This window comes from Salmo salar, chromosome ssa19 (genome assembly GCF_905237065.1).
Source record: "Salmo salar chromosome ssa19, Ssal_v3.1, whole genome shotgun sequence".
NCBI lineage: Eukaryota > Metazoa > Chordata > Actinopteri > Salmoniformes > Salmonidae > Salmo > Salmo salar.
The window spans coordinates 36,685,454-36,698,076 of record NC_059460.1 but is presented as its reverse complement, the minus strand read 5'-3'; the positions used below and the strand labels follow the sequence as shown (position 1 = coordinate 36,698,076).

The window sequence follows — 12,623 nt, the reverse complement described above, 5'->3', positions numbered from 1 at the left end:
GGAGCACAAACAGGCCTTACTGTTAGTAGTGAATTGGGAGCATAAACAAGCCTTACTGTTAGTGGTGAATTGGGAGCATAAACAGGCCTTACTGTTAGTGGTGAATTGGGAGCATAAACAGGCCTTAATGTTAGTGGTGAATTGGGAGCATAAACAGGTCTTACTGTTAGTGGTGAATTGGGAGCATGAACAGGCCTTACTGTTAGTGGTGAATTGGGAGCATAAACAGGTCTTACTGTTAGTGGTGAATTGGGAGCATAAACAGGCCTTACTGTTAGTGGTGAATTGGGAGCATAAACAGGCCTTACTGTTAGTGGTGAATTGGGAACATAAACAGGCCTTACTGGTAGTGGTGAATTGGGAGCATAAACAGGCCTTACTGTTAGTGGTGAATTGGGAGCATAAACAGGCCTTACTGTTAGTGGTGAATTGAGAGCATAAAAAGGCCTTACTGTTAGTGGTGAATTGGGAGCATAAACAGGCCTTACTGTTAGTGGTGAATTGGAAGCATAAACAGGCCTTACTGTTAGTGGTGAATTGGAAGCATAAACAGGCCTTACTGTTAGTGGTGAATTGGAAGCATAAACAGGCCTTACTGTTCTTTACTGTATTCTTGTCACATCATAGAGGATTCGAGGAACACCCATATTATGTCAATCTGTGAACAGCTATAACAGGCTGTGTGGGGCTAGCTGTTTGTGGTAGTCTATTGTGAAGAATGTGGGTTTCAGTATATCTATATAAATACAGTGTATTGCTTCCTGTCCTCTAGCCCTTCTACTCAGCTGCAGTAGTGAAGCCAAACCAAATGGATCCAAGAACAAGAAACCAAAACAAGGTAATAGTGGGCAAAAACATTTTCACACTATAGTTTTCGCCTAAACTGGCTCAGACATGTCCTTTCCAGTACAAGTACAGCATGTCCTGACCCCTCCCCTCCCCTCCAGTGGTTCCAGCAATAGTGTGTGCATAATTAACAGAGTATTGTGTGTGTGTTGTAACTCTCCCCCCCCCAGTGATTCCAGCCATAGAGTGTGACGTCCGGGCTGGCAAGATCAACCTCCCAGAATTCATAGTTAAATGCCCGTCTGACTGTAAACAGACAAAAAGTCAGGTTTATGGGACAGGAGTCTTCGCTTCCATCTCCAGCATCTGTAACGCTGCCATACACAGGTCAGTACAGGTTCAGTACAACACCATACACAGGTCAGTACAGGTTCATTACAACACCATACACAGGTCAGTACAGGTTCATTACAACACCATACACAGGTCAGTACAGGTTCACTACAACACCATACACAGGTCAGTACAGGTTCATTACAGCACCATACACAGGTCAGTACAGGTTCACTACAACACCATACACAGGTCAGTACAGGTTCATTACAACACCATACACAGGTCAGTACAGGTTCATTACAACACCATACACAGGTCAGTACAGGTTCATTACAACACCATACACAGGTCAGGACAGGTTCACTACAACACCATACACAGGTCAGTACAGGTTCATTACAACACCATACACAGGTCAGTACAGGACATGTTAAGTACTGTATTATTCTTGCCCTAGCCTTCATCCAATTGATGTTTGTTGGGCATTGTTTGGACAGTGTGTGTGACAATATGTGTTTTATGGTATTGTTTTTGGCCTACAGCGGTGTCATCACTAACTCAGGAGGTAAGGTGATTGTAAGGAAGATGGCTGGACAGAACATCTATAGAGGCTCCAACTCCCAGGGGCTCCGATCTCTGTCTCTGCCCAAGTGGAGAGAGTCCTTCGTTGTCTCAGGTAATCAATCAATTGACCAATCGATCTTAGCCTGGCTAAACAAGGCAGGCTAAGATCATAGCCTAGCTTAGCTTGCTGTTGTACCACATGTTTTGTCAGGCCAGGCTACTGATTCCTTCTGATAACACAGTAGAAACACTATCAGTCGCTGTACTACCTCCAATGTCTTTAGATGTTGCCTGATCCATTTCTGAATTATTGTTGTTGTCTTAGTCGGCAAGCCTAAGAAAGGAGTAATCTACCCGTCTACCCTGGACTACATTCCCTCCAGACCTACCTACAGCAAAACAGGTGAGATGGATTTTTTTTTAATTATGCAATGTACATAAAAATGAGAATCATGGTTATGAAGCTGTTTTATGTGTAGTAGTTTGTCAATTCAAGTTAAACAAAATAACAGACCTGGATGAGAGGTGACATGCAGGTAAAGAAAGAGGAACATCATGACCTGATGATATGAACTTTACAGATTGATTGGTTTGAAGTCAGACTGAGCAGCAGAATGTGAAGGATGTATTACAACACTGGAGTTACTGTAGAGTCTCTCCACCCCATGAATCCCTTTTTCATCTCCTCTCCTTATCTCTCTCTCCCCTCCCCTCCTTATCTCTCTCAACCTCCCCTCCCCTCTCCTCCGTATCTCTCTCCCCTCCCCTCCGTATCTCTCTCCCCTCCCCTCCTCTCCTTATCTCTCTCCCCTCCTCTCCTTATCTCTCTCCCCTCCCCTCCTCTCCTTATCTCTCTCCCCTCCCCTCCCTCCTTATCTCTCTCCCCTCCCCTCCCCTCCGTATCTCTCTCTCCGCTCCCCTCCTCTCTTTATCGCTCTCCCCTCCTCTCCTTATCTCTCTCTCCCCTCCCCTCTGCATCTCTCTCTCATCCTCTCCCTTCCCCTCTTCTCCTTATCTCTCTCCCCTCCTCTCTCCTCCTCTCCCCTCTTCTCCTTATCTCTCTCCCCTCCCCTCCTCTCCTTATCTCTCTCCCCTCCCCTCCTCTCCTTATCTCTCTCTCCCCTCCCCTCCCTCCTTATCTCTCTCCCCTCCCCTCCCCTCCGTATCTCTCTCCCCTCCCCTCCTCTCTTTATCGCTCTCCCCTCCTCTCCTTATCTCTCTCTTCCCTCCCCTCTGTATCTCTCTCTCATCCTCTCCCTTCCCCTCTTCTCCTTATCTCTCTCCCCTCCTCTCTCCTCTCCTCTCCTTATCTCTCTCCCCTCCCCTCCCCTCTTCTCCTCCTTCCTCCCTCTTTCCTCACTTCCCCTCCACCTCTCCTCTCCTCTCCTCTCCTCTCCTCTCCTCTCCTCTCCTCTCCTCTCCTCTCCTCTCCTCTCCTCTCCTCTCCTCTCCTCTCCTCTCCTCTCCTCTCCTCTCCTCTCCTCTCCTCTCCTCTCCTCTCCTCTCCTCTCCTCTCCTCTCCTCTCCTCTCCTCTCCTCTCCTCATCTCTCTCACCTCCCCTCTTCCCTCTCTCCTCTCCTTGTCTCTTTCAGGTCAGAAAGCGACCAAAGCCCCTGTGGTCACTACCGTAATGCCGGCTACAACACCAGAACCCACCAGGACTACCACACCTCCACCCACTACGGCCACCACCACACCTCCTCCCACTACCACCACAACCCTTCCACCCACCACTACTACAACAGCCAAGCCCCGCGCTGCTGTCCACAAAGCCAGGGATGCAGGTGAGTCACACACACACTCAGAAACACAAACATTGTGCTCTCAGGTTTATATAAATTACAATCAAATGTATTTATAAAGCCCTTCTTACATCAGCTGATATCTCAAAGTGCTGTACAGAAACCCAGCCTAAAACCCCCAAACAGCAAGCAATGCAGGTGTAGAAGCACATTTGATTTGATGTGATTTGATGTACTTTTCTTCCAGATTAAATGTATGGCTCCATGTATGTTATGTGTATAGAGAGTTGAGTATTTACTGAGATACAGAGTAGCATGACTGACTCCATCCTTCTCTGCATCCCCGGATTGGCTAATGTAAGAACTCATCCAGTAATACCAATCCTGATTGGCTAATGTAAGAACTGATCCAGTAAGGCCAATCCTGATTGGCTAATGTAAGAACTGATCCAGTAATACCAATCCTGATTGGCTAATGTAAGAACTGATCCAGTAATGTCAATCCTGATTGGCTAATGTAAGAACTGAGCCAGTAATACCAATCCTGATTGGCTAATGTAAGAACTGATCCAGTAATGCCAATCCTGATTGGCTAATGTAAGAACTGATCCAGTAATACCAATCCTGATGGGCTAATGTAAGAACTGATCCAGTAATGCCAATCCTGATTGGCTAATGTAAGAACTGATCCAGTAATACCAATCCTGATTGGCTAATGTAAGAACTGATCCAGTAATGCCAATCCTGATTGGCTAACGTAAGAACTGATCCAGTAATGCCAATCCTGATTGGCTAATGTAAGAACTGATCCAGTAATACCAATCCTGATTGGCTAATGTAAGAACTAATCCAGTAATACCAATCCTGATTGGCTAATGTAAGAACTGATCCAGTAATACCAATCCTGATTGGCTCATGTAAGAACTGATCCAATAATACCAATCCTGATTGGCTCATGTAACACCAACCCAACAGTAGATCCACTTTAAGTACAGACGGTATGTCAGCTATCACAGTGGAGAATCATTTACCTCGACCATCACGATCATGGATCATGCTTCTGATTTGTACATTGTTGTGATGACGTTTTGAAACCACATCAGATCAGTGACTGAGAGCTCTATCTCCCCGTGATTCTCTGGTTAATATTTCATCTCATGATTTATCTCGTCACTCAAGTCAAATGAACACACAGTCAGATGATGATGATGATTAGGCATTGATAAGAGACACCTGGCTACTTTTTACTGCACATCACATGGGACAGGTATGTGGGGGATCTCCCTCCCTCTCCCTCCCTCTCCCTCCCTCCCTCCCTCCCTCCCTCCTCCCTCCCTCCCTCCCTCCCTCCCTCCCTCCCCATCCCTCTCTTCCTCCCCCTCTCTCTTTCTTTCTCTCGCTCCCTCCCTCCTTTCATCTCTCTCTCTTTCTTCCCCTTCCTCCACCTTCCTACCTCCCCCCCCCTCTCTCTCTCCCCCTGGGTTGACCATCTCTATCGCTCTGATCCAGACAGCAGTCATCCGTATTTTGCATCTGTAGCAGCAGCCTCCAGTGCAAGTAAGTCCAGCCAGATGGTCTATGCTGGTCTGTAGGTTGGTTGGTGATGGGTTTCTGCTATTTACTGTGGAGGTCTGTAGGTTGGTTGGTGATGGGTTGCTGCTATTTACTGTGGAGGTCTGTAGGTTGGTTGGTGATGGGTTGCTGCTATTTACTGTGGGGGTCCGTAGTGGGTGTTGGCTGCTGTTCTTTCGGGGGGGGGGGGGGTGGTCTGCACTGGTGCTTTTGTGTGACTCTCTCGTGTCTCGTGTTGTCACGTTTTTTCCCTACATGGTAACCCATGTGATGTCTTGTTGTTTTTATGTCCATCAGGATAATGCTTTATTAAAAAAAAATAGCTCTCGACGAATCGATAAATTACTTACAACTTGCATTCACCTTCGATTAAAGATAACATAGTCGGCTATCAATTGCACCAATTTCAAAGGTTAAGTTTGTCACAAATTATTTGATATAACTTGCGTGATTTAAGTGTTTATTCAATGTAATTGTTTTAAGGTGAAAAAATGTAAAGGTAGTTGTTTGATGCTCTATTTAAGTTCCTTTATGAATCTTAATCCAGCACCATCCCTGGCGTTGGCTGAAACAACAGAATGTGTTGCTGTTGTTGTCGTTGTTGTTGTTGTCGTTGTTGTTGTTGTTGTCGGTGTTGTTGTTGGTGTTGGTGTTGGTGTTGTTGTCGTTGTTGTTGTCGCTGTTGTTGGTATTGTTGATGTTGGTGTTGTTGTCGCTGTTGTTGTTGGTGTTGTTGTCGTTGTTGTTGTTGCTGTTGTTGTTGTTGCTGTTGTTGTTGTCGCTGTTGTTGTTGTCGCTGTTGTTGTTGTTGCTGTTGTTGTCGCTGTTGTTGTTGTCATTGTCTTAGAAAGTAGTGCTACAGGTATTTCCAAGATTCTAATGTTAAAAGTACACATACTGTTATTCTCAACATTGGATCTATAGGGCAGTCACAGAATGGCCAAGGAAAGGCTACAGCCCAAGGTATGTTCCAACTTTCATTTGTTCTACGTAAGCAGTAGTTAGTTAGTTATATTTTTATCTGTAGTATTAGTTAGTTATAGTATTAGATGTAGTATTAGTTATTTATAGTATTAGCTGTAGTATTAGTTACTTATAGTAGTAGATGTAGTATTAGTTACTTATAGTATTAGATGTAGTATTAGTCACTTATAGTATTAGCTGTAGTACTAGTTACATATAGTATTAGACGTAGTATTAGTTACTTATAGTATTAGCTGTAGTATTAGTTACTTACAGTAGTAGATGTAGTATTAGTTATTTATAGTATAAGATGTAATACTAGTTACTGTTATGTTTTAGCTGTAGTATTAGTTACTTATAGTATTAGCTGTAGTATTAGTTACTTATAGTATTAGCTGTAGTATTATTTACTTATAGTATTAGCTGAAGCATTAGTTAGTTATAGTATTATATGTAGTATTAGTTAGTTATAGTATTAGATGTAGTATTAGTTACTTATAGTATTAGATGTAGTATTAGTTACTTATAGTATTAGATGTAGTATTAGTTACTTATAGTATTAGCTGTAGTATTAGTTACATATAGTATTAGATGTAGTATTAGTATTATATGTAGTATTAGTTAGTTATAGTATTAGATGTAGTATTAGTTAGTTATAGTATTAGATGTAGTATTAGTCTTATTTTATTCCTAATTGGTCCTATCCAAAGCAACTAACCCAATGTCTAACTGTAATCCAGCGTTTCCCACTAACTCGGTCCTCTGGACCACAAGGGGTCCACGTTTTGTTTTATTGCCCTAGTTCTACAAAGCTTCGTCAAATAAACATCTCATCTTCAAGCTTTGATTATTAAAATCAACTGTGTAGTGCTAGGGCAAAAAAAACAAAATGTGCATCACTATGACATGTGTAAACTGGTATAAATGTCTCATTCAAAGCATTCAGAGGCGGTACCTACACCAGTAGGTTTCCATCACGAGCCAAAGCAGGTAATCACACCGTCGATATCATGCTGATGTCTGTAAGCCTCTGTCTGTAGTCCTCTGTCTGCAGTCCTTCCCCACATTGTCTGTTGTCATTCTCCACATTGTCTGTTGTCATTCCCAAAATCGCCTGTTGTCATTCCCCACATCGTCTGTTGTCCTTCCCCACACCGTCTGTTGTTCTTCCCCACATCGTCTGTTGTCATTCCCCACATTGTCTGTTGTCATTCCCGAAATCGTCGGTTGTCCTTCCCCACATCGTCGGATGTCATTCCCGAAATCGTCTGTTGTTCTTCCCCACATCGTCTGTTGTCATTCCCCACATCATCTGTTGTCATTCCTGAAATCGTCTGTTGTCATTTCCGACATCATCTGTTGTCCTTCCCAACCTTGTCTGTCACCAGTCCTCAATACCCGGCCTGCAGCCTGCCCAAGTCTGTCTGTCTGTCTGTCTGTCTGTCTGTCTGTCTGTCTGTCTGTCTGTCTGTCTGTCTGTCTGTCTGTCTGTCTGTCTGTCTGTCTGTCTGTCTGTCTGTCTGTCTGTCTGTCTGTCTGTCTGTCTGTCTGTCTGTCTGTCTGTCTCACACACTGCTGCAGTTGTCTTCTTGTTTATATGTTCTCATATCCCTTGTCTTTTGTTATCTTTCTCAATCCTTTCTTTCTTCTCTGCCTGGGCTGTAATCCCCAGTCTCGGTTCCTCTGGTGTCTATGTGTACAGCTGTCTGTAGTACCACGGTTACTAGATCCACTGTGGAGTTCCGGAACTGGTCTGGAATGTTCTGGTCTGGACCAGTCCTGTTCTGTTGTCCTTAACCCAGACTCTGTGTCTGTGGCCCATTCCCCTCCTGTCCTGTATCTGTTACTATGTCTGTATACAACTAGACCTCTCATCCCCCGAATCCAGTTGTCCTGATTATTCCCTCTCTGTTTGTCTGCCCTATCTGTGATCCCTCTCTCTCTCCCTCTTTCTCTCACTCTCTCTCTCCCTCTCTCTCCTTCTCTCTCTCTCTCTCTCTCTCTCCCCCTCTCTCTCCCCCTCTCTCCCTCCTCCTCCTCCTCCCTCTCTCTCCCCCTCTCTCTCTCTCTCCCTCTCTCTCCCTCCTCCTCCTCTCTCTCCCTCTCCCTCTCTCTCCCCCTCTCTCTCTCTCTCTCTCTCCCTCTCTCACTTTTGACACATACCCAACACATCCGATCACTGTGCCAAACATCTTGAATGGTTAGCAGCATACTGCGCTGTACACCACTCCCTGATTTAGATATGGCAGTGAACACATCAATGGATATTTGCATTGAGAAGAATGTATGTAACAGTGGCTAGTTGTATATGGGGTGTATATAACAGTGGCTAGTTTTATATGGGATGTATATAACAGTGGCTAGTTTTATATGGGATGTTTATAACAGTGACTAGTTTTATATGGGATGTATATAACAGTGACTAGTTTTATATGGGATGTATATAACAGTGACTGGTTTTATATGGGATGTTTTACAGTGGCTAGTTTTATATGGGATGTATAAAACAGTGACTAGATTTATATGGGATGTATATAACAGTGGCTAGTTTTATATGGGATGAATATAACAGTGGCTAGTTTTATATGGGATGTTTTACAGTGGCTAGTTGTATATGGGATGTATAAAACAGTGACTAGATTTATATGGGATGTATATAACAGTGGCTAGTTTTATATGGGATGAATAGAACAGTGGCTAGTTTTATATGGGATGAATATAACAGTGGCTAGTTTTATATGGGATGTATATAACAGTGGCTAGTTTTATATGGGATGTTTTACAGTGGCTAGTTTTATATGGGATGTATAAAACAGTGACTAGATTTATATGGGATGTATATAACAGTGGCTAGTGTTATATGGGATGTATATAACAGTGGCTAGTTTTATATGGGATGTATATAACAGTGGCTAGTTTTATATGGGATGTATATAACAGTGGCTAGTTTTATATGGGATGTTTTACAGTGACTAGTTTTATATGGGATGTATATAACAGTGACTAGTTGTATATGGGATGTTTATAACAGTGGCTAGTTTTATATGGGATGTATTTAACAGTGGCTAGTTTGATATGGGATGTATATAACAGTGGCTAGATTTATATGGGATGTTTTACAGTGGCTAGTTTTATATGGGATGTATATAAAAGTGACTAGTTTTAAATGGGATGTATATAACAGTGGATAGTTTTATATGGGATGTTTTACAGTGACTAGTTTTATATGGGATGTATATAACAGTGACTAGTTGTATATGGGATGTTTATAACAGTGGCTAGTTTTATATGGGATGTATATAACAGTGGCTAGTTTTATATGGGATGTTTATAACAGTGTCTAGTTTTATATGGGATGTATATAACAGTGACGAATTGTATATGGGATGTGTATAACAGTGGCTAGTTTTATATGGGATGTATATAACAGTGGCTAGTTTTATATGGGATGTATATAACAGTGGCTAGATTTATATGGGATGTTTTACAGTAGCTAGTTTTATATGGGATGTATATAACAGTGACAAGTTTTATATGGGATGTATATAACAGTGGCTAGTTTTATATGGGATGTATATAACAGTGGCTAGTTTTATATGGGATGTATATAACAGTGGCTAGTTTTATATGGGATGTATATAACAGTGGCTAGTTTTATATGGGATGTTTTACAGTGGCTAGTTTTAAATGTGATGTATATAACAGTGGCTAGTTTTATATGGGATGTTTATAACAGTGTCTAATTTTATATGGGATGTATATAACAGTGACTAGTTGTATATGGGATGTGTATAACAGTGGCTAGTTTTATATGGGATGTATATAACAGTGGCTAGTTTGATATGGGATGTATATAACAGTGGCTAGATTTATATGGGATGTTTTACAGTGGCTAGTTTTATATGGGATGTATATAAAAGTGACTAGTTTTAAATGGGATGTATATAACAGTGGATAGTTTTATATGGGATGTTTTACAGTGACTAGTTTTATATGGGATGTATATAACAGTGACTAGTTGTATATGGGATGTTTATAACAGTGGCTAGTTTTATATGGGATGTATATAACAGTGGCTAGTTTTATATGGGATGTTTATAACAGTGTCTAGTTTTATATGGGATGTATATAACAGTGACGAATTGTATATGGGATGTGTATAACAGTGGCTAGTTTTATATGGGATGTATATAACAGTGGCTAGTTTTATATGGGATGTATATAACAGTGGCTAGATTTATATGGGATGTTTTACAGTAGCTAGTTTTATATGGGATGTATATAACAGTGACAAGTTTTATATGGGATGTATATAACAGTGGCTAGTTTTATATGGGATGTATATAACAGTGGCTAGTTTTATATGGGATGTATATAACAGTGTCTAGTTTTATATGGGATGTTTTACAGTGACTAGTTTTATATGGGATGTATATAACAGTGGCTAGTTTTATATGGGATGTATATAACAGTGGCTAGTTTTATATGGGATGTTTTACAGTGACTATTTTTATATGGGATGTATATAACAGTGACTAGTTTTATATGGGATGTTTATAACAGTGGCTAGTTTAATATGGGATGTATATATAGAAACGCCAAGGCTAGCTTTTTCAAACAGAAATTCGCTTCGTGAAACTCCAACTCTAAAAAGTTCTGGGACATTGTAAAGTCCATGGAGAATAAGAACACCTCCTCCCAACTGCCCACTGCACTGAGGATAGGAAACTCTGTCACCACCGATAAGCCCACTATAATTGAGAATTTCAATAAGCATTTTTCTACGGCTGGCCATGCTTTCCACCTAACTACCCCTACTGCATTCAACAGCACTCCACCCCCCACAGCTACTCGCCCAAGCCTCCCCCATTTCTCCTTCTCCCAAATCCATTCAGCTGATGTTCTGAAAGAGCTGCAAAATCTGGACCCCTACAAATCAGCTGGGCTTGACAATCTGGACCCTTTCTTTCTAAAATTATCTGCCAAAATTATTGCAACCCCTATTACTAGCCTGTTCAACCTCTCTTTCGTGTCGTCTGAGATTCCCATAGATTGGAAAGCAGCTGCTGTCATCCCCCTCTTCAAAGGAGGTGACACTTGACCCTAATTGCTACAGACCTATATCCATCCTACCCTGCCTTTCTAAGGTCTTTGAAAGCCAAGTCAACAAACAGATTACCGACCATTTCGAATCCCACCGCACCCTCTCCGCTAAGCAATCTGGTTTCAGAGCTGGTCATGGGTGCACCTCAGCCACGCTCAAGGTCCTAAACGACATCGTAACCGCCATCGATAAGAAACAATACTGTGCTGCCGTATTCATTGACCTGGCCAAAGCTTTTGACTCTGTTAATCACCACATCCTCATCGGCAGACTCAGTAGCCTTGGTTTCTCAAACGATTGCGTCGCCTGGTTCACCAACTACTTCTCTGACAGAGTTCAGTGTGTCAAATCGGAGGGCCTACTGTCTGGACCTCTGGCAGTCTCTATGGGGGTACCACAGGGTTCAATTCTTGGGCCAACTCTTTTCTCTGTATACATAAATGATGTCGCTCTTGCTGCTGGTGAATCTCTGATCCACCTCTATGCAGACGACACCATTCTGTACACTTCTGGCCCTTCTTTGGACACTGTGTTAACAACCCTCCAGACGAGCTTCAATGCCATTCAACTCTCCTTCCGTGGTCTCCAACTGCTCCTAAACACAAGTAAAACTAAATGCATGCTCTTCAACCGATCGCTGCCAGCATCACTTCTCTGGACGGTTCTAACTTAGAATTTGTGGACAACTACAAATACCTAGGTGTCTGGTTAGACTGTAAACTCTCATTCCAGACTCACATCAATCATCTCCAATCCAAAGTGAAATCTCGAATTGGCTTCCTATTTCGCAACAAAGCATCCTTCACTCATGCTGCCAAACATACCCTCGTAAAACTGACCATCCTACCAATCCTCGACTTCGGCGATGTCATTTACAAAATAGCTTCCAATACCCTACTCAACAAGCTGGATGCAGTCTATCACAGTGCCATCCGTTTTGTCACCAAAGCCCCATATACTACCCACCACTGCGACCTGTACGCTCTCGTTGGCTGGCCTTCGCTTCATAATCGTCGCCAAACACATTGGCTCCAGGTCATCTACAAGACTCTGCTAGGTAAAGTCCCCCCTTATCTCCGCTCACTGGTCACCATAGCAGCACCCACCTGTAGCACGCGCTCCAGCAGGTATATCTCTCTGGTCACCCCTAAAGCCAACTCCTCCTTTGGTCGTCTCTCCTTCCAGTTCTCTGCTGCCAATGACTGGAACGAACTACAAAAATCTCTGAAACTGGAAACACTTATCTCCCTCACTAGCTTTAAGCACCAGCTGTCAGAGCAGCTCACAGATCACTGCACCTGTACATAGCCCATCTATAATTTAGCCCAAACTACTACCTCTTCCCCTACTGTATTTATTTATTTTATTTATTTTGCTCCTTTGCACCATATTATTTATATTTTATCTTTGAACTTTCTTCAAACTACAAATCTACCATTCCAGTGTTTTTCTTGCTATACTTTATTTACTTTGCCACCATGGCATTTTTTTGCCTTTACCTCCCTTATCTCACATCATTTGCTCACATTGTATATAGTCTTATTTTTTTTTTTCT

General features: G+C 42.3%; 1 protein-coding gene across 5 annotated transcripts in view; it reads left to right on the top strand.

Annotated features, from left to right (window-relative positions):
* vit (vitrin) overlaps window positions 1–12,623 on the top strand; it is a 177,536-nt gene that overhangs the window by 28,204 nt on the left and 136,709 nt on the right. For 2 of the 5 annotated variants that reach the window (XM_045702269.1, XM_045702267.1), the window contains exons 3-10: window positions 773–838; window positions 1,017–1,173; window positions 1,665–1,798; window positions 2,012–2,089; window positions 3,280–3,471; window positions 4,939–4,986; window positions 5,926–5,964; window positions 6,904–6,954. In XM_045702269.1, the coding sequence (XP_045558225.1) occupies window positions 773–838; window positions 1,017–1,173; window positions 1,665–1,798; window positions 2,012–2,089; window positions 3,280–3,471; window positions 4,939–4,986; window positions 5,926–5,964; window positions 6,904–6,954 (765 nt within the window). The remainder of the gene's footprint in view (window positions 1–772; window positions 839–1,016; window positions 1,174–1,664; window positions 1,799–2,011; window positions 2,090–3,279; window positions 3,472–4,938; window positions 4,987–5,925; window positions 5,965–6,903; window positions 6,955–12,623) is intronic. The other 3 variants (XM_045702271.1, XM_045702270.1, XM_045702268.1) reach the window with 2 other exon arrangements.